Source organism: Onychostoma macrolepis, chromosome 16 (assembly GCF_012432095.1).
Source record: "Onychostoma macrolepis isolate SWU-2019 chromosome 16, ASM1243209v1, whole genome shotgun sequence".
In the NCBI taxonomy this organism is placed as follows: domain Eukaryota; kingdom Metazoa; phylum Chordata; class Actinopteri; order Cypriniformes; family Cyprinidae; genus Onychostoma; species Onychostoma macrolepis.
Window position 1 is genome coordinate 1,641,864 of NC_081170.1, and position 23,957 is coordinate 1,665,820.

General features: G+C 27.9%; 1 protein-coding gene across 1 annotated transcript; it reads right to left on the minus strand.

The window, feature by feature from the left end:
- Positions 1-763: 763 nt before the first annotated feature.
- Positions 764-16,708, minus strand: LOC131522174 (myelin-associated glycoprotein). The gene is made up of 9 exons (XM_058747477.1): positions 16,597-16,708; positions 12,847-13,083; positions 10,638-11,015; positions 9,318-9,614; positions 7,716-7,979; positions 7,134-7,403; positions 2,174-2,270; positions 1,947-2,097; positions 764-981 (listed from the first exon to the last, which is right to left on the minus strand). The coding sequence occupies exons 2-9, from the start codon at positions 12,887-12,889 to the stop codon at positions 889-891; spliced, it is 1,593 nt and encodes a 530-aa protein (XP_058603460.1). The 5' UTR covers positions 12,890-13,083; positions 16,597-16,708; the 3' UTR covers positions 764-888.
- Positions 16,709-23,957: the final 7,249 nt, after the last annotated feature.

Here is a 23,957-nt window from a genome sequence, read left to right on the forward strand (position 1 = left end):
ATTTCAGATTGCATTGTTAGTTAACAAAGCTAAAATGAAAACTTAAACCATAAAAAACCTATTTTCATTATTCAAAAAATAAATAAATGTTATTTTCTTTTCATTGAGATACTATTATAGTTTTTATTCATATATTGAATTCTTGTTTTTTTCATATTTTTGTTTTAATTTTATTTGTGTATATTTTGTTGTTTTATGTATGTCTGCATAGTTTTTATTTGTTTTTATTTCAGTTTTAGATTAAGCTATTTTTATTTTTATTTATTAATTTATTTGTTGTTATAAATTAAATTAAAATGAGAAATGTTCTCTTGGCAACTAGCTGAAAAAAGTTGTACATTTTATTTTATTTCAATTAATGTTTATTTATATTTTTTATTGTTTTATTTTTATTTTTAGTCAACTATAATAACCCTGAAAAACATTAACTGGATTAAAATAAAATATAAAAACAAAGAAAATATTTTTATATAATTTTTTTTTAAGCAAACATGTCTCATTTTAATTTAGTTTAACTTGGAGTAATAAAATAAGTAAAACTGAAATAGAAATGAATAAAAACTATACAGACATAAAAAAGACTACAAAGTTACACTTTGTACACACAGTTACTCTACAAATTATAATAAAAACTATAATAGCATAATAAAATAAAAACAAAAAAAATACTGGAAATAAAAAGTAAAAAAAAGTAAAAATTAAAATTAAAATAAAATAAAATATTAAAGATCCCACATGAATCACTGCATCTTGAGATGCCAAACACAGTTGACTTTATTTCTTTATTTCTGGAGGTGAGTTGATACAGGAATAACAACCCAGGTGTTTCGTTCTCAGTGAAGATGAACACACACACACACACACACACACTCACACACACACATATGATCAGATGACCTCCACATAGATGGCCGTGTCGGAGTCTGCAGTGACGGGGATCACTCGCTGGCGTCTCGCTCCTCGTCTCTGTCTCTTATACGTCTGAAACACAGACGGATGCATTTCAGCTTCATTCTTTCACATTCCTCTCATTAATACTGATGGCAGCGCTAAGATTGTTGACATATTTCTAGCTGTTGTTGTTTGAAGAAGTTCATTATTTATTTTTACCCAAGACATGTTGGACTTTTAGGAATAAGTAAAAAAAAAAAAAATCCAAATTAGAAATGAAATAAATAAATAAAATAAATAAATACTTAAAAACAATTTTTAATAATTTGAAAAAAAAAAAAACATAAAAATTTAAAAGAATGTTTATTTACTTTTCCCCATGACCTCCACATAACATATTTTAGGGTATCAAAAAAAAAAAATAATACAAATACAAATACAAATATAAAATTGAAAGGAAAAAAATCCAAATAAAAAAATTCTTAATTAATTAAAACTTATTATTATTATTATTATTATTTAATTTCTTAATTTTTTCCCCATGACTTTCACATGGGGAAACTTCTTAAACTTCTTTTAACAATTCAGGCTTTTAATAAATAATAAAATTTTGTAATAAAAATAAACAAAAAAAATCCAATGAAAAATGTAAAGAAAAAAAAATTTTAATTAAAAAAATAGAACTTAAAAAAACAAAAAAAAATTAAAATTAAAATAAAAATTAAATTAAAAATGATTTGTTATTATTATTAGTATATCATATTAGTATATTAGTATATATATTATTATTATCATTATTAATATTATTATTATTGTATTTATTTTATTTTCCCCATGACTTCCACATAACATTCTTTTTACAATTCAGGCTTTTAATAAATAATAAAAGTTTGCATAAATAAATAAATTCAAAACAAACAAACAAAAAAATCCAAATAAATATAAAAATTTAAAAAATCTTAAATTCTTAATTAAACAAGAAAAAATCACACATTTAAAATGTAAAAAAAAAAGTTTTTAAAAATGTTTAAAAATGTTTGAGCCCTTTAATGCACCTGCTTGCTGCGTACGAAGAGCGGAGTGCAGTTCTGATAGATGAGCTGATAGCTGCCGTTGCTGTAGACGTTTGTGACTTCGCTGCAGTTAATGTAGAGCGGCATTCGCTCCTGATAGACGTCTGGAGGCCTGTAGGTCATGACGCGTCTCCTTCACAACAAGAAACCGGCTCAGATGATATTACACTGACAGACAGAGATGAGCTCGAGAGTGAGGAGCATCTTACCGTCGCTTCGTCCTGCAGCAGCAGCAGAAAAACAGCAGCAGAAACAGCAGCAGAAGCACAGCACCTGCCGTCGGGATCACAGTCCACAACAGATCATCTGCACCAAAAACAACACCTTCAGCATTATAATGCATCTCACAGTCACATAAGAACAGATGGAACATGCAAACATTTTTAAATCAGTAATTAAATATTTAAACATTTATGTAAATATTATAAGTTATATATGTAATTAAAATAATTATAAATAATTAAAAATAATGAAACTGGAATCTGCTTGTGGAATATGCAAACTTGAAAAAAAAGTAATTTAAAACTGTAACAATTATGTAGATATTATAAATTATATTTATAATATTACTAATATTTAATTCAAATATTTAGATAAAAAATATAATTAAAATAATGAAATTGGGATGAGCATTTTAAAAATTCGTAATTAAATATAAAAATATTAATGTAAATATTATAAATTATATTTATAATAATAATAATAATAATAACTAGATAGAAAAGTTTGTCGAGACAAACTTTAAGTTGGCTTGAGAAAGACGGACCAGAAAGTTTAAAAAGTTTGAAAAGTTTGAAAAGTTTGAAAAGTTTGAAAAGTTTGAAAAGTTTGAAAAGTTTGAAAAGTTTGAAAAGTTTTAAAAAAGCTTAAGAAGTTTAAAAAGTTTAAGTTTGAAAAATGTTAAAAGTTTTAAGTTTTATGGGTTTCAGTCTGAAATAGTTTGAAGTTTAAAGTAGTTTTAAAAGCTTAAAGTTTGACACATAGATAGATAGATAGTATTGAGTTCAGTATGACCCCAATCAACTTTCTTTAGTTAAAAAATGTTTCCCTTCATCTCAGTGGAATAAGATTTTGTGACTTTTCAACATTTTCCATTCTTTATTCACATAAAAAAATAAAAAATAAAAAAAAAAGGGCTTGATTCGGTTGTTCTGAAGGTATGTATTATTATTATTTTTTTTTACTAATATGGTCTTTGAAAATTGAAAATGAATGGGAAATACAAAAAAATCTATATATATATATTTTTTAATTTGTCAAAAAATAATAATAAATCCAGCATAGGTCTGAAAATTTTCACACAGAAATGAAGGCCTGGTACTAGAGCACAAATGCAATGTAGAAAACACGCGCGCGCACACACATACAAAAACACACGTGTGACTGCAACAAAGAGCATTTTTATAGAAATTGGCAAATAAAATCAATAAATTCTGCATAAATCTGAAAATGTCCACACAACAAAATCAAAGCCTGATACTAGAGCACAAATGCAATGTGGAACGAGCATACTCACTCACGTACGTACACACACTCTCTCTTACACACATACTCACCATTCATATCTGCTTATTGCAGTTGTTGTTTTAGTTTAGTTTTTTTTCTTCATTTTGATTTTATTTACATTTATGTAAAAAAAAAAAAGTTTTTGTGGCATTATTGCAAAAGCGAGCACACATACATACATGAAACAAACAAAAACTAATTCTAACCTTTGGGAAAAATACTGTTTTAATGTATTTTATAATGTTTTAATATATAATTACAAATATATATATCATAAAAGTTGTAAGAGGAGCAGTTGACCACTTCCAGAAAAATGAATGGCTCTCTATGGGCCTCTGCTGGATATATATGGTCATTACACTATTCTTTCAAAATCTGTGATTTCTACAAGTTTTTCTCTAACCACCAGATGGCAGTATTGTACACCTAACACCTAGATCAATATCCAGAAACAGTTTAAATTAAATTTAGATCATCATTTAAGAGATTTATTCATAAAAACGTAATATTTCACATGCAAGCTAATGGTGTAGTTGAGGATTTTTGTGGTAAACAGGTACAAAAGTACTTCATATCTCCCAAAACACAGCATTAATGTATAGATGAGAAGTAAACAAAGAAAATGAAATATTATTTGAATGATTAAAAATGTATAAATGTTTTACAATTACTCTTTCAATCTTCACATTTTCTGTCTATTTCTTGTGTGCGTGTGTGTGTGTGTGTGTGTGTGTGTGTGTGTGTTAGATAAAGAATGAATGGAGAGTTTCATACTTTCTCAAGCCAACTTAATAATAATAAATGGTCATTGAAATAATAAAATTGAAATATGCATATAGACTATGCAAATAAAAAGTTATTAAATAATTAAACAGTTATATACATACTACAAGTTCTATTTATAATAATTTTATTTCAAATAAATAAATAAAATAATGATAATAAAATTGAAATATGCATATAAACTATGCAAATAAAAAGTAATTAAAATAATTAAACAATTACATAAATACTACAAGTACAAATACTATTTATAATAATTAAATTTAAAATAAATAAATAAAATAATTATAAATAATGAAATAAGAATATATATACAGAATATGCAAACATGTGTATAAATTATATTTATAAAAATTATATTTAATTAAAATAATTACATAAAATAATTATAAATAATTAAATTGGAATATGCTAACTTTAAAAAAAATACTACTTTAATATGTAAATACTACAAATGATATTTATAATAATAATAATAATAAAATAAAATAATTATAAATAATTAAAATAATGAAACTGGAATCTGCTTGTGGAATATGCAAACTTGAAAAAAAGTAATTTAAAACTGTAACAATTATGTAGATATTATAAATTATATTTATAATATTACTAATATTTAATTCAAATATTTAGATAAAAATATAATTAAAATAATGAAATTGGGATGAGCATTTTAAAAATTCGTAATTAAATATAAAAATATTAATGTAAATATTATAAATTATATTTATAATAATAATAATAATAATAACTAGATAGAAAAGTTTGTCGAGACAAACTTTAAGTTAACTTGAGAAAGACGGACCAGAAAGTTTTAAAAAGTTTAAGAAGTTTAAAAAGTTTAAGAAGTTTAAAAAGTTTAAGAAGTTTAAAAAGTTTAAGAAGTTTAAAAAGTTTTAAGTTTGAAAAATGTTAAAAGTTTTAAGTTTTATGGGTTTCAGTCTGAAATAGTTTGAAGTTTAAAGTAGTTTTAAAAGCTTAAAGTTTGACACATAGATAGATAGATAGTATTGAGTTCAGTATGACCCCAATCAACTTTCTTTAGTTAAAAATGTTTCCCTTCATCTCAGTGGAATAAGATTTTGTGACTTTTCAACATTTTCTATCTGTATTCACATAAAAAAAAAATAAAAAAAAAGGGCTTGATTCGGTTGTTCTGAAGGTATGTATTATTATTTTTTTTTACTAATATGGTCTTTGAAAATTGAAAATGAATGGGAAATACAAAAAATCTATATATATATTTTTTAATTTGTCAAAAATAATAATAAATCCAGCATAGGTCTGAAAATTTTCACACAGAAATGAAGGCCTGGTACTAGAGCACAAATGCAATGTAGAAAAGACGCGTGCGCACACACATACAAAAACACACGTGTGACTGCAACAAAGAGCATTTTTATAGAAATTGGCAAATAAAATCAATAAATTCTGCATAAATCTGAAAATGTCCACACAACAAAATCAAAGCCTGATACTAGAGCACAAATGCAATGTGGAACGAGCATACTCACTCACGTACGTACACACACACTCTCTTACACACATACTCACCATTCATATCTGCTTATTGCAGTTGTTGTTTTTAGTTTAGTTTTTTTTTTTCTTCATTTTGATTTTATTTACATTTATGTAAAAAAAAAAAAAGTTTTTTGTGGCATTATTGCAAAAGCGAGCACTTCAAAATACATGAAACAAACAAAAACTAATTCTAACCTTTGGGAAAAATACTGTTTTTAATGTATTTTATAATGTTTTAATATATAATTACAAATATATATATCATAAAAGTTGTGAGAGGAGCAGTTGACCACTTCCAGAAAAATGAATGGCTCTCTATGGGCCTCTGCTGGATATATATGGTCATTACACTATTCTTTCAAAATCTGTGATTTCTACAAGTTTTTGTCTAACCACCAGATGGCAGTATTGTACACCTAACACCTAGATCAATATCCAGAAACAGTTTAAATTAAATTTAGATCATCATTTAAGAGATTTATTCATAAAAACGTAATATTTCACATGCAAGCTAATGGTGTAGTTGAGGATTTTTATGGTAAACAGGTACAAAAGTACTTCATATCTCCCAAAACACAGCATTAATGTATAGATGAGAAGTAAACAAAGAAAATGAAATATTATTTGAATGATTAAAATGTATAAATGTTTTACAATTACTCTTTCAATCTTCACATTTTCTGTCTATTTCTTGTGTGCGTGTGTGTGTGTGTGTGTGTGTGTGTGTTAGATAAAGAATGAATGGAGAGTTTCATACTTTCTCAAGCCAACTTAATAATAATAAATGGTCATTGAAATAATAAAATTGAAATATGCATATAGACTATGCAAATAAAAAGTTATTAAATAATTAAACAGTTATATACATACTACAAGTTCTATTTATAATAATTTTATTTCAAATAAATAAATAAAATAATGATAATAAAATTGAAATATGCATATAAACTATGCAAATAAAAAGTAATTAAAATAATTAAACAATTACATAAATACTACAAGTACAAATACTATTTATAATAATTAAATTTAAAATAAATAAATAAAATAATTATAAATAATGAAATAAGAATATATATACAGAATATGCAAACATGTGTATAAATTATATTTATAAAAATTATATTTAATTAAAATAATTACATAAAATAATTATAAATAATTAAATTGGAATATGCTAACTTTAAAAAAAATACTACTTTAATATGTAAATACTACAAATGATATTTATAATAATAATAATAATAAAATAAAATAATTATAAATAATTAAAATAATTAAATTGGTATATGCAAACTTTTTAAAAATTAGTAATTAAATATTTAAACATTGTAAACGATATTTATAAAATACGAGTACCGTGGCGAGGCTCGAACAGCAGGAGCGAGTGGTTTCCCAGACCGCTGACCGCGTGACACTCGACCGGCTGCGGAGCGTCTGAGATCCCGCGCAGCGTCGCCGTCAGCGTCTCGTTCACGTAAGAAAACGAGGCGTTAAATCCGTCCGGCGGCTGCGTCCCGTTCACACTCCAGGTGACGGCTGGCCGAGGGTTCGAGTCCACGATACAGCAGCAGGACAGCAGCGTCCCGTCCCAAACACAGGAGGAGCGGGACACGATCACCGGAGCGTCTGCAGAGAATCAGAATGCACATATTTTGAAAACATTTACATTCTTATATTTTATATTATATATAAATATATTTAAAATATAAACATATTTTTCTTAAATATATACATGCATGTGTTTGTATTTATATATACGTAATAAATATACACAGTACACTTACTGTACATTATGCAAACAAAAACTTTTATTTTGGATGCGATTAATCATTTGACAGCAATGCTTTGTGTTCCCCTTAAAAAAATGCAAACTTTTTCAAATGCAAACACAAAGTTGTCTCCTGTGTTGCGGGTCTGAAGCGTGTTTGATGGACTCACACAGAACGCTGAGACGCGTGGCGAGAGACGAGGCTCGTCCCAGACGGTTTGCAGCGCTGCACTGGACGCGTGTGTCTCGGCTGATGTTATAGATGCGGACGGTTGACGAGCGTTTGGCCAGGATCTGTGTGTTTCCCGACTCCACGCTCCACCACTGATACTCAGAGACCGGCGGGTCGGCTTTACAGGAACACAGCAGCAGAGCGTTTCCTCCGAGACGCACCGAAGCGCTCAGAACCTGGACCCAGACGTCTCGAGGAGGAACTGAGACAGAGAACACAAACACCAGCGTTACACTCAATGACCTGAAATCACAACTAAAACTACTACAAATCAAGATGCAAACTGATATCATAGATCTTAATTCCTTCCCTTATTTTCACTTCAGATTCTCATGGTTCTGGAAAACCTGGATATATGAGAGATTTTTAAGAAAAATCTTGGAAATTAATGCAAAAAAAAATTTTTTTTTTATTCATTGGAAGTAAAATGTACACCCTGAAGAACATTCAGTTGTTAAAGCTTCCAGAATGTAATTATTTTAATTGTATTATTTATTAATTTTAATATTGTTTTATTATTAATACTGTATAATTATTTAGTTTTATTATTTTAATTAAATATTATTAGTATTAGTATCATTTATAATAATTTAATTATATTTTTATTTATATTATTAGCAAATTTATTGAAATTGCTATCTGTCTGCGAAAAAATCTTTAAAATAATTATAAAATATATTTCAATAATTAAAATAATTATAAAATATATTTCAATAATTAAAATAATTATAAAATATATTTCAATAATTAAAATAATTATAAAATATATTTCAATAATTAAAATAATTAAATATAGCCACAATTAACTACAAACATCGTGGCAATTCATTGGTAAATAAACACTGAAGAACATTCTGTTATTAAAACTCCTGGAATGTAAATATTTTCATTATTTATTTATTAGTTTATTACATTTATTATTAAAAATATTGAAATTGCTACAGGCAAAATATAAACAAAAATAGTAAAATATAATCAAATAATTTAATAAATAACAAAATAATTAAATATAGTCACAAAATTCAAACACTGACAAATATCCAGTTATTAAAACTTCTGCAATTTAATTATTTTAATTGTATTATTACAATTAAATGTAAATGTAATAATTGTATGTATTATTTATATTATGAGTAAATATATTTAAATAATAAAAATTAATTTAAATAATAAAAAATAATTAAATCATGGAAATTCATTGGTAAAAAAAGCCTAAACCCTGAAAAACATTCAGTTATTGAAACTTCTGGAATTATTGCACTTAATTATTTCTATCAAAATAAAGTGTAACCAATTATTTTAATGATTTATTATTAAATTAATTCAATATCACTGGAAATTAAACCTTTAATATTAATATAAACATTTATATATTTAATTAAACAGACTTAAATTGCCACTCGTGGTTTCTGTAAATAAAAAGGTTTGAAAATGAGCAGCTTTGTCATTTTGAGGTGAGGTTTTCAGATGCTGCGTTTGAAGGTTTTTAACTGCTGTTCTGATGCAGCTTCTCACTGAATGTCTGAGTGTTTTTACTCACAGCGGACGAGGATCTGGCGTGTGGCCGAGGATCTGCGGCGGTCAGGATACTCCAGCTCACAGCGGACTCTGGGCTTTGCGTTCGGCCGGACGGTGAAGCTGAGGCTGGACCGCAGCTCCAGAGACTGACCGGCGTCCGGCTGCAGCTCCGTGTCTGCGTCCGGATCGATGCGCTCCCAGCTCCAGCGCAGACGGGGCCGATCCGACGGACAGCTGACCCGCGCCGAGCAGTTCAACACCAGCCTCTGGCCCTCCGTCACCGGCCCCGGGTCCGACAGCTCCGGCGGCTCCGGAGAACCTGACCATCAACACACACACACACACATATAAACACCTCCAACACCAACATCAGTGCTGTTTCACAATCATTACTGGACTATTACAGTTTTATTCATATTTAGAATTAGCTTTTATCTTTATATTTCACATTGTCATTTTAGGTAAAGTTTTAGAAATTTTATTTTTGGAATTTTTACATTTTTAATATTTTGAATTAGTTTTTGTTTTATTTTCCATTTTAATTTTAAAGTTTTAGTTATTTTGTTGTGCATTGTAGTCATTTTTTTATTTATTTCTTTTTTACTAATTAATCTTTTTTTAAAATTTATAATTAAAACAAATTTATATTTGTCTATATTTTTATTAATATTGTGAATTATTTTTCATTTTTACATTTGCTGTTTTAATTTTCATTTTAAAGTTTCAGAAATTTTGTTGTTTGTTATTTTTTAAATGTCTGTTATTATTTTGAATTAGATTATCATTTTGTATATTTTGTTGTGTTTTTGTAATTTGTATTAGTTTTAAAAATGTCTGTAGTTTTTATTAATATTTTCAATAAGTTTTTATTTTTAAATGCTCAGTTTACATTTTAATTTATTTCAGTTACAATTTTAGAAATGTTTTTGCCATTTTTAATTTTTTAATGTCTATACAGTTTTTATTAATGTTTTCAATAATTTTCTTTTTATCCCTATTGTTTTTTTAGTCATTATTAGTTTTCTTAAATCTATAGAATTTTTATCATTTTTAAATTAGTTTATTTTTCCATTTTCCATTTTAATGTTACAGAAATTTGTAGCTTTTGGTATTTTTAATTTCTATTTTAAAATATGTATATATACTGTAGTTTTTATTAATTTCTAATCAGCTTTAGTTATTTTATTACATCAAGTTAAACTAAAAGAACATTTGAAATGTGGCCTTTATGTTCAAATAAAATAAGTTGTTAACAAGTTCTTAAAATAGAATGGTATTTTATTTCAAGTAACACTTGTAATGTTTTTTATGGTTTTAGTAAATGATAATGACATCATCGTACCGGTCACGCTGATGTTGACCTTGCGGCCGGCGGGCCATGACCTTTGACCCCGCTCCCTGACCTGCAGCTCGTAGGTGTTCTGGTCGTCTCTGCGGACGCTGCTGATGCTGATGGAGCAGTCTCCGGCGCTGATGTTCCCGGCGAGCACCGTTCTCTCTCTGAAGTCGGGATGAATGGCGTCGCCGCGCTCCGAGCTGAAGATCGGCCTCCGCAGCATCATGAAGAACGGCGAGGAGGATCTGACGAGACGAAGCTCTATCGCCGGAGCGCCGGGGTCCGGTCTGAAGGAGCAGGGGATGACGAGACACGAGCCCTCCAGAGCAAGCACTCGGTCCGGGACAGACAGAGAGACGGCAGGACTCGTCCCAAACACACACGCTACAACAAACACCAGCGAACAGTGTGTTATACTGGGATCATCTCCCTAAAATAATACACTAACACTGCAGACCCTGGACCACAAAAGCAGTCATAAGGGTCAATTTTTGAAATTGAGATTTATGCATCATCTGAAAGCTGAATAAATAAGCTTTAATTAAATAAGCCATTGATGTGTGGTTTGTTAGGATCGGACAATATTTGAAAATCTGGAATCTGAGGGAGCAAAAAAATCTGAATATTGAGAAAATCACCTTTAAAGTTGTTCAAATGAAGTTCTTAGCAATGCATATTACTAATCAAAAATGAAGTTTTAATATATTTACGGTATGAAACTTACAAAATATCTTCATGGAACATGATCTTTACTTAATATCCTAATGATTTTTGGCATAAAAGAAAAATTGATCATTTTTACCCATATAATGTATTGTTGGATATTGCTACAAATACACCTGTGCTGCTTATGACTGCTTCTGTGCTGCAGGGTCACATATGTTAACATTAATTAACTACATTAATTAACATGAAAAATACTTTGTATTAATCTTAGCTCATTTTAATTCCTACATTTACTATTATTAAAATCTCTTTTAATATTATTAACTAGTTTTTATTTTTATATTTTCTCTTTTTATTTTTATTTCATTTTAATTGTTTTAAATGTCTATAAAGTATTTATTAATATTTAAAAAATTATATTTGTATTTTAAATTTAATTAAAGTTAAAATTAACTAATAATGAACTAACAATGAAAAAATAGTTAATACTAATACATTATTAAAGTTGAAATTTGTATCCATTAATATAATTAATTTAGCATATTTTCTCTTTTCACTTTAATTTCAGTTAAAGTTTTAGTATTTTTTTAGTGTTTTTGTCATTTTTAGTTTTTTAAATGTATCTATATAATATTTATTAATATTTTAATAAATTAAAATGTTTATTTAATTTGATATTTTTAAATACATGTTTATTTTTAATTTTGTTAAAGTCATCATGAACTCAGTTTTAATTTTCATTTAACTTTTTAGTAATTTTGTGTTTTTGTCACTTTTATTAGTTCCAACATTTACTAAAACATTATTAAAATCAAATCTGTTAATATAATTTTTTTTTATATTTTCCCATTTAATTTTCATTTCAGTTAAAGTTTTAGTAGTTTTTTGTGTGTTTTTGTCATTTTTATTAGTCATTTTTAAATATGTCTACATAATATTTATTAATATTTTGAATTAGTTTTTATATATTTTCTGTTTTAATATAAATTTAGTTAAAATTAACATGAACAAACAACGAAAAATACTCAATTCAACATTTACTAACACATTATTGAAAGGAAAAGTTGTCTCTGTTAATATTATTTAATGGACCTGAGATGAACAATGAACAGTTATTTTTTTTATTAACTAACATTAACAAATTGATAATGTTATCAAATCGCTCATTGCTAATTAATGCATTAACTAACGTTAACTAATGAGACCTTATTTTAAAGTGTTACCAAAAATGCTCTAAAAACAACTTAAATAAACAAATCTTTAACAGAACAGAGCATTTCACAACAGGATCAAAATATGGAAAAGGGAAGTCACGCGGCTGAGTATGAACGAGCACATGCATATTTACATCCATGCATTTATTTTAAATGCACATTAATATATTACTGATGCATTCAAGTGCACTGAATGATGTGAGATCAGAGAGTACGTCAGAATGAAACACGGAGATGATGCTCAGAGAAAATGAATGATCTTTGCATCGTGATTCTGATCACATGCAGATTTAATGTCACAGATTTATCGAGCAGATCCAGTAAACACGACTCACCTGACATGAAGGTAAAGAGCCGGATCAGAGCGTCCAGAGCCATGAGCGCCGGTCAGACACAGACGCCGCCAGGGACTTTCTGCTCTTTTTCAGTCTTTTAGGAAGTCAGAAGTGAAGGTCTGGCATGTTTCGTAACTCTGATCTGCTGTTCCATGACGCTCCTGCTCAAACATCTTCACTATAGTAATGCATGCGCTTTACTGCGGTTTATGGAGGAGTTAGAGGCAGCAGATAAAGCTGAAAAAAAGATTTATGCTTTTTAGTCATCATGCATACACACACACACACACAAAAAAATAAAATTAGACACTTTATTTAATAAAAATTAAAAAGCATATAAAGTTATTTTTTAAAGTAATATTATGTCATATTTATCAAAAAGTAATTGTTATTTATTGATAATTGTGTCATTTAATTTGATGATTATTTGGCTCAGCATCTTTCATGCACTGTAAGGTTCACCATGTGCTCGTCTGACTCATGCTCACATTTCAACCCGTTTCCTCTCCTAAAGCTTCCTCCTCGTGTTTTATTTGTGAACACTCACTGTATGTGACCCTGGACCACAAAACCAGTCATAAAGGTCAATTCTTTGAATAAATAAGCTTTCTATTGATCTGTGGTTTGTTAGGATCGGACAATATTTGGCTGAAAATCTGGAATCTGAGGGTGCAAAAAAATCTAAATATTGAGGAAATCACCTTTAAAGTTGTTCAATTGAAGTTCTTAGCAATGCATATAACTAATCAAAAATGAAGTTTTGATATATTTACGGTAGGAAGCTTACAAAATATCTTCATGGAACATGATCTTGATATCCTAATGATTTTTGGCATAAAAGAAAAATGGATAATTTTGACACATACAATGTATTGTTGGCTATTGCTACAAATATACCTGTGCTGCTTTTGTGCTGCAGGGTCACATATATTTCAATTAAATTCACGTTGTGACTGAATTAATTCACCAATACCTCAAATTCTAATTCTAATGTGCTTAGAATCACACCCTTTCTGACATTTTCTAGTTTCTTTCACACACTTTTCATTTCTTTTCATTTCTCACCTCAATGAGAGTCAATTGCATAGAAACTTCGTATAGAAAAACACGTCTCACCAATGCAGACGCATTTAATCATAATTCTAGGCCTTATAGTATAGTATGCCCATATTTTGATACTCCTTTTAACACTGTTTTGGATATTAATGGATGTAATAATGCAGCACAGAATCGTTCGCACAATAAAGAGCTGCTTCGTTGTTGACAAACAAACTTAGACATTTACAAGTTTTGTTTTCTATGGATTGCATATAAATATTCACCTAATCCAACACTGTTTGTTTTCCGTTTTATAAAATATCGCGTTTCCATTACGCTGTGAGAAGCCGCTGCAAACGATTCAGTGCGAACAAACTGTTCGAATCAATCGACTATTTTGACCGATTATCAAAAGATTAATTCGCAAATCTGCTTTAGCTTCTAAACATCTGATAGAAAACACACATGAATTGAAATTTTAGCAGATAAAATGATTCTCAGGCCTGTATATTCATTCACATGCAAAGAATTATCAATATATTGGCTGCAAAGTGAATTTACCTGACCTGACGATTCGATTCATATCGATTCTTTGAGTCACGATTCAATTAAAAATCAATTCAAGATTTTTCAATTTTAATCACGATTCTTACATTTCTGTGCACACTGGACATCAAACGCACCTGTATTTCGATACAAAAACACACCAGTCTACAGCAGGACTCAAGAAATCAGTGTTTCCTATTAACAACTTCCTAATAAATATAATATAATATTTTTCCAAGCTTGCCCTCGCTGAAAATGGGGCGGGATGTATTTGTTTTTCCTCCATTGCTGTTGCTGTTTTTATTATATTAACTATATAGATTTTGGAAATTTGTGAATCCATGCGAATTGCTACAAGACTGAATTGCGATTCATATGTGTATTGATTCCCCCACTGCTAATATTTAATATCTGGATCGAATGAGGGACTTAAAAAAAAAAAAGTAAGCTACCAGTTTTGAAAATTGTGAGTTGTAAAAAATTTGTGCCATTGTAAAAACTATTAGTAATTCTTTCCAATACAGCCCCATTTTTCCCACCATCACCAATCATAATTATTCATTAAGTAAAATTTTAGTAATTTGATTAGTAATATGCATTGCTAAGAACTTCATTTGGACAACTTTAAAGGTGATTTTCTCAATATTTTGATTTTTTTTGCACTCTCAGATTCCAGATTTTCAAATAGTTGCATCTCAGACAAATATTGTCCGATCATAACCGATCGAAACTTTTGCGAATCAGTTGTTTTGAACCAGTGGCTCAGAGCGCGTGTAAAACTACGAAAATCAAGTTTTTTTTTATACCTGATCTCGGATCAGTTTTTTTTTTTTAAATCGTTGACATTTTTAGTGAGACTGTTGTGTAATGAAGATAAAGAGTAGTACACTGTAAAAAAAGAAAGAAAGTTGAGCCAACTTAAAATTTTAATGCAACCAACTTCAGCAGATTTTTGAGTTTTCTCAACTTGTTTTAAGTTTATACAACAAAACGTTGAGACAATTCAAAAATCTCCTACAAAAATAAGTTGAGAAAACAAAAAAATCTGCTGAAGCTGGTTGCCTTAAAATTTTAAGTTGGCTCAACTTTTTAAAAAAAATTTTTTACAGTGTAGTTAATGACCACATTTTTGCCCCTATTATGGATTTTTGAAGATGAGCTTTCATGCAGTGTGTAACACAGTGAATGAAAACATCCTACAAAGTTTTAAATCTGAAAGTGCACCGTGTATAAAGTTATTGTCTCTCAAAAGAAAGAGTCGACTCTGAATCATTGAAACGAGTCCTTTTTAAAACGAATCCCAAGCCGTTTCATGTTGACGTCAAAATTAAATATTAGCATATTGCACGCCCACTTGTTGCCACTAGGTGCCGCTGTTGGAGCGTTAAAAATAGCGGTTTCCCGGGTAACGCTGTACACAAATCAGCACTAAATGAAATCGACCAATCACTGCAGATTAGCGTCACGCAAAGGAGGGGTTTGGAAAAATGAATCGTTGAGTGAATCGTTTGGGAGTCGTTGAGCAAATAAGGTAGAAATAAATGCATATTATAAGAAAATGAAAGTGTTTTTGACCTTGCATGCATGTCAACCTGTTGTTGGGGATTCACAAAACCAAAATATGAACCTTTAATAACCCATAATAGTGGCACTTTAATTCTCACATCACTTCCACTAGCTATCTGTGCAGTGGAATAAGGAGATAAATTATATAAATATAATGAATGCAACTTTTCCAATAAATACTGCTCTTTTCTCAGGCTAAAAACGTATATTACTCGAATATAATAATTCTGATTGGTGATGGTGGGTGAAACTAAAGTTTACCAAAGTCTGAATCAGTTTCTTAGTAAAAATGACTCACTGATTCGAATCACTCGAAACGCCACCTGCTGGTCAAAACGTGTAAGTGCAACAAAAACTCAGCCCATAATGACACCTTAACTGCAAATATTTTCATAAAAGTGTAATCTACTAAATGAAATCTACTAATAATTGCCAAAGTCAATTAAAAATGAAGGTTCTGTAAAATTTGTGCGCTTTTATTAATTTGCTTGTTTTGTTTGTTGTTAGACAGGGCTGGCAAACTATTAGAAGAAGTTAAACCTCATTCTCTTTTCTGCTTGATCCAGTCCAGTGTTAGTTTGGGAAGAGCTCTAAACACACCTGGGGGGTTTCTTCAGAGATGCTGCAGTGTTCTCATCTTTCAGGAGGACCAGGTGCAAGAATACATGAATAAATCCTACAATGACCCTCAAGTGGCGTCGAGAGTCTTGAGCTACAGAGAAACACGACTCGTGATTCTTATCCTTCAGAAAAAGGATTGAATTGCTCCTCATAAAATATACTATTGCTCTCTATACAAGTATTAAAAACCACAAAATCTCATAAACACCAGGATGAGAGGAGCTGACCTAGATCATCTTATGAATTTGGGCCAAAAGGTTTTATGAGGACAACAAACAAACAAACAAACAACCAAAAAACATGGTGAATGCAGTTTTACTATAGTAACACCATGATTATTTTTCATAAATGCTTAATTTTTTAAAACTTTGATAAGTCATGACTAGAAACGATGAATTGACATACCAAGTTGAAATTATGACTTAGAAGGTCGAAATTGACACAATAATTCATAATTAATTATGAGATCAAAAGTTAGAATTACGTGATAAAACATCGGAATTATGGCTTAGAAAGTCGAAATTATTAGATAAAAAGTCTAAATTATGAATTAAAAAGTCATAATTATGAGAATATGTATTTTTAAAATAAAATAAAATAATTTAATTAAAAATTGTCCCTTTATCTCATAATATTGACCTTTTATTGTCGTAATTTTAACTTTTTCCCTCGTAGTTATGACTTTTCATGTTATAATTTCGTCTTTAATTTCATAATTTCGACATTTTACTTCATAATTATGACCTTTGATGTTATAATTTCGATTTTTCATCTCATAATTCCGACATTTTACCTCATAGTTATGACTTTTCATGTTATAATTTCGTCTTTAATGTCATAATTTCGACATTTTACTTCATAATTATGACCTTTGATGTTATAATTTCGATTTTTCATCTCATAATTCCGACATTTTACCTCATAGTTATGACTTTTCATGTTATAATTTTGTCTTTAATGTCATAATTTCGCATTTTACTTCATAATTATGACCTTTGATGTTATCATTTCGTTTTTTCATTTCATAATTCCCACATTTTACCTCAGTTATGACTTTTCATGTCATAATTCCGTCTTTAATGTCATAATTTCGACATTTTACTTCATAATTATGACCTTTGATGTTATAATTTCGATTTTTCATCTCATAATTTCGACATTTTACTTCATAATTATGACCTTTGATGTTATCATTTCGTTTTCATTTCATAATTCCCACATTTTACCTCAGTTATGACTTTTCATGTCATAATTTCGTCTTTAATGTCATAATTTGACATTTTACTTCATTATTATGACCTTTGATGTTATAATTTGATTTTTCATCTCATAATTCTGACATTTTACCTCAGTTATGACTTTTCATGTCATAATTTCGTCTTTAATGTCATAATTTGACATTTTACTTCATAATTATGACCTTTGATGTTATAATTTCGATTTTTCATCTCATAATTCCGACATTTTACCTCATAGTTATGACTTTTCATGTTATAATTTAGTCTTTAATGTCATAATTTCGCATTTTACTTCATAATTATGACCTTTGATGTTATAATTTCGATTTTTCATCTCATAATTCCGACATTTTACCTCATAGTTATGACTTTTCATGTTATAATTTCGTCTTTAATGTCATAATTTGACATTTTACTTCATAATTATGACCTTTGATGTTATCATTTTGATTTTTCATCTCATAATTCGACATTTTACCTCATAGTTATGACTTTTCATGTTATAATTTCGCCTTTAATGTCATAATTTGACATTTTACTTCATAATTATGACCTTTGATGTTATAATTTCGATTTTTCATCTCATAATTCCGACATTTTACCTCATAGTTATGACTTTTCATGTTATAATTTCGTCTTTAATGTCATAATTTCGACATTTTACTTCATAATTATGACCTTTGATGTTATAATTTCGATTTTTCATCTCATAATTCCGACTTTTTAACCTCATAGTTATGACTTTTCATGTCATAATTTCGTCTTTAATGTAATAATTTCGACATTTTACTTCATAATTATGACCTTTGATGTTATAATTTCGATTTTTCATCTCATAATTCCGACATTTTACCTCATAGTTATGACTTTTCATGTTATAATTTAGTCTTTAATGTCATAATTTCGACATTTTACTTCATAATTATGACCTTTGATGTTATAATTTCGATTTTTCATCTCATAATTCCGACATTTTACCTCATAGTTATGACTTTTCATGTTATAATTTAGTCTTTAATGTCATAATTTCGACATTTTACTTCATAATTATGACCTTTGATGTTATAATTTCGATTTTTCATCTCATAATTTCGACATTTTACCTCATAGTTATGACTTTTCATGTTATAATTTCGTCTTTAATGTAATAATTTCGACATTTTACTTCATAATTATGACCTTTGATGTTATCATTTTGATTTTTCATCTCATAATTCCGACATTTTACCTCATAGTTATGAATTTTCATGTCATAATTTCGTCTTTAATGTCATAATTTCGACATTTTACTTCATAATTATGACCTTTGATGTTATCATTTTGATTTTTCATCTCATAATTCCGACATTTTACTTCATTATTATGACCTTTGATGTTATAATTTCGATTTTTCATCTCATAATTCCGACATTTTACCTCATAGTTATGACTTTTCATGTTATAATTTCGTCTTTAATGTCATAATTTCGACATTTTACTTCATAATTATGACCTTTGATGTTATAATTTCGATTTTTCATCTCATAATTCCGACTTTTTAACCTCATAGTTATGACTTTTCATGTCATAATTTCGTCTTTAATGTAATAATTTCGACATTTTACTTCATAATTATGACCTTTGATGTTATAATTTCGATTTTTCATCTCATAATTTCGACATTTTACCTCATAGTTATGACTTTTCATGTCATAATTCCGTCTTTAATGTCATAATTTCGTCTTTAATGTCATAATTTCGACATTTTACTTCATAATTATGACCTTTGATGTTATCATTTTGATTTTTCATCTCATAATTCCGACATTTTACCTCATAGTTATGAATTTTCATGTCATAATTTCGTCTTTAATGTCATAATTTGACATTTTACTTCATAATTATGACCTTTGATGTTATAATTTCGATTTTTCATCTCATAATTCCGACATTTTACCTCATAGTTATGACTTTTCATGTTATAATTTCGTCTTTAATGTCATAATTTCGACATTTTACTTCATAATTATGACCTTTGATGTTATAATTTCGATTTTTCATCTCATAATTCCGACTTTTTAACCTCATAGTTATGACTTTTCATGTCATAATTTCGTCTTTAATGTAATAATTTCGACATTTTACTTCATAATTATGACCTTTGATGTTATAATTTCGATTTTTCATCTCATAATTCGACATTTTACCTCATAGTTATGACTTTTCATGTTATAATTTAGTCTTTAATGTCATAATTTCGACATTTTACTTCATAATTATGACCTTTGATGTTATAATTTCGATTTTTCATCTCATAATTTCGACATTTTACCTCATAGTTATGACTTTTCATGTTATAATTTCGTCTTTAATGTAATAATTTCGACATTTTACTTCATTATTATGACCTTTGATGTTATAATTTCGATTTTTCATCTCATAATTCCGACATTTTACCTCATAGTTATGAATTTTCATGTCATAATTTCGTCTTTAATGTCATAATTTCGACATTTTACTTCATAATTATGACCTTTGATGTTATAATTTCGATTTTTCATCTCATAATTCCGACATTTTACCTCATAGTTATGACTTTTCATGTTATAATTTCGTCTTTAATGTCATAATTTCGACATTTTACTTCATAATTATGACCTTTGATGTTATAATTTCGATTTTTCATCTCATAATTCCGACTTTTTAACCTCATAGTTATGACTTTTCATGTCATAATTTCGTCTTTAATGTAATAATTTCGACATTTTACTTCATAATTATGACCTTTGATGTTATAATTTCGATTTTTCATCTCATAATTCCGACATTTTACCTCATAGTTATGACTTTTCATGTTATAATTTAGTCTTTAATGTCATAATTTCGACATTTTACTTCATAATTATGACCTTTGATGTTATAATTTCGATTTTTCATCTCATAATTCCGACATTTTACCTCATAGTTATGACTTTTCATGTTAGAATTTAGTCTTTAATGTCATAATTTCGACATTTTACTTCATAATTATGACCTTTGATGTTATAATTTCGATTTTTCATCTCATAATTCCGACATTTTACCTCATAGTTATGACTTTTCATGTTATAATTTAGTCTTTAATGTCATAATTTCGACATTTTACTTCATAATTATGACCTTTGATGTTATAATTTCGATTTTTCATCTCATAATTCCGACATTTTACCTCATAGTTATGACTTTTCATGTTATAATTTCGTCTTTAATGTCATAATTTCGACATTTTACTTCATAATTATGACCTTTGATGTTATAATTTCGATTTTTCATCTCATCATTTCGACATTTTACCTCATAGTTATGACTTTTCATGTTATAATTTCGTCTTTAATGTAATAATTTCGACATTTTACTTCATAATTATGACCTTTGATGTTATCATTTTGATTTTTCATCTCATAATTCCGACATTTTACCTCATAGTTATGAATTTTCATGTCATAATTTCGTCTTTAATGTCATAATTTCGACATTTTACTTCATAATTATGACCTTTGATGTTATCATTTTGATTTTTCATCTCATAATTCCGAAATTTTACTTCATTATTATGACCTTTGATGTTATAATTTCGATTTTTCATCTCATAATTCCGACATTTTACCTCATAGTTATGACTTTTCATGTTATAATTTCGTCTTTAATGTCATAATTTCGTCTTTAATGTAATAATTTCGACATTTTACTTCATAATTATGACCTTTGATGTTATAATTTCGATTTTTCATCTCATAATTCCGACTTTTTAACCTCATAGTTATGACTTTTCATGTCATAATTTCGTCTTTAATGTAATAATTTCGACATTTTACTTCATAATTATGACCTTTGATGTTATAATTTCGATTTTTCATCTCATAATTTCGACATTTTACCTCATAGTTATGACTTTTCATGTTATAATTTCGTCTTTAATGTCATAATTTCGACATTTTACTTCATAATTATGACCTTTGATGTTATCATTTTGATTTTTCATCTCATAATTCCGACATTTTACCTCATAGTTATGAATTTTCATGTCATAATTTCGTCTTTAATGTCATAATTTCGACATTTTACTTCATAATTATGACCTTTGATGTTATAATTTCGATTTTTCATCTCATAATTCCGACATTTTACCTCATAGTTATGACTTTTCATGTTATAATTTCGTCTTTAATGTCATAATTTCGACATTTTACTTCATAATTATGACCTTTGATGTTATAATTTCGATTTTTCATCTCATAATTCCGACTTTTTAACCTCATAGTTATGACTTTTCATGTCATAATTTCGTCTTTAATGTAATAATTTCGACATTTTACTTCATAATTATGACCTTTGATGTTATAATTTCGATTTTTCATCTCATAATTCCGACATTTTACCTCATAGTTATGACTTTTCATGTTATAATTTAGTCTTTAATGTCATAATTTCGACATTTTACTTCATAATTATGACCTTTGATGTTATAATTTCGATTTTTCATCTCATAATTTCGACATTTTACCTCATAGTTATGACTTTTCATGTTATAATTTCGTCTTTAATGTAATAATTTCGACATTTTACTTCATAATTATGACCTTTGATGTTATCATTTTGATTTTTCATCTCATAATTCCGACATTTTACCTCATAGTTATGAATTTTCATGTCATAATTTCGTCTTTAATGTCATAATTTCGACATTTTACTTCATAATTATGACCTTTGATGTTATAATTTCGATTTTTCATCTCATAATTCCGACATTTTACCTCATAGTTATGACTTTTCATGTTATAATTTCGTCTTTAATGTCATAATTTCGACATTTTACTTCATAATTATGACCTTTGATGTTATAATTTCGATTTTTCATCTCATAATTCCGACTTTTTAACCTCATAGTTATGACTTTTCATGTCATAATTTCGTCTTTAATGTAATAATTTCGACATTTTACTTCATAATTATGACCTTTGATGTTATAATTTCGATTTTTCATCTCATAATTCCGACATTTTACCTCATAGTTATGACTTTTCATGTTATAATTTCGTCTTTAATGTCATAATTTCGACATTTTACTTCATAATTATGACCTTTGATGTTATAATTTCGATTTTTCATCTCATAATTCGACATTTTACCTCATAGTTATGACTTTTCATGTTATAATTTCGTCTTTAATGTAATAATTTCGACATTTTACTTCATAATTATGACCTTTGATGTTATCATTTTGATTTTTCATCTCATAATTCCGACATTTTACCTCATAGTTATGAATTTTCATGTCATAATTTCGTCTTTAATGTCATAATTTCGACATTTTACTTCATAATTATGACCTTTGATGTTATCATTTTGATTTTTCATCTCATAATTCCGACATTTTACTTCATTATTATGACCTTTGATGTTATAATTTCGATTTTTCATCTCATAATTCGACATTTTACCTCATAGTTATGACTTTTCATGTTATAATTTCGTCTTTAATGTCATAATTTCGACATTTTACTTCATAATTATGACCTTTGATGTTATAATTTCGATTTTTCATCTCATAATTCCGACTTTTTAACCTCATAGTTATGACTTTTCATGTCATAATTTCGTCTTTAATGTAATAATTTCGACATTTTACTTCATAATTATGACCTTTGATGTTATAATTTCGATTTTTCATCTCATAATTTCGACATTTTACCTCATAGTTATGACTTTTCATGTTATAATTTCGTCTTTAATGTCATAATTTCGACATTTTACTTCATAATTATGACCTTTGATGTTATCATTTTGATTTTTCATCTCATAATTCCGACATTTTACCTCATAGTTATGAATTTTCATGTCATAATTTCGTCTTTAATGTCATAATTTCGACATTTTACTTCATAATTATGACCTTTGATGTTATAATTTCGATTTTTCATCTCATAATTCCGACATTTTACCTCATAGTTATGACTTTTCATGTTATAATTTAGTCTTTAATGTCATAATTTCGACATTTTACTTCATAATTATGACCTTTGATGTTATAATTTCGATTTTTCATCTCATAATTCCGACTTTTTAACCTCATAGTTATGACTT

Coding starts and splice junctions, on each gene's coding strand:
- LOC131522174 (XM_058747477.1), bottom strand. CDS start 12,889: ATGGCTCTGGACGCTCTGATCCGGCTCTTTACCTTCATGTCAG. Junction 7,980..9,317: donor ACGCCAGATCCTCGTCCGCT/GTGAGTAAAAAC, acceptor TCTCTGTCTCAG/TTCCTCCTCGAGACGTCTGG. Junction 2,098..2,173: donor TGCTGCAGGACGAAGCGACG/GTAAGATGCTCC, acceptor CTTGTTGTGAAG/GAGACGCGTCATGACCTACA.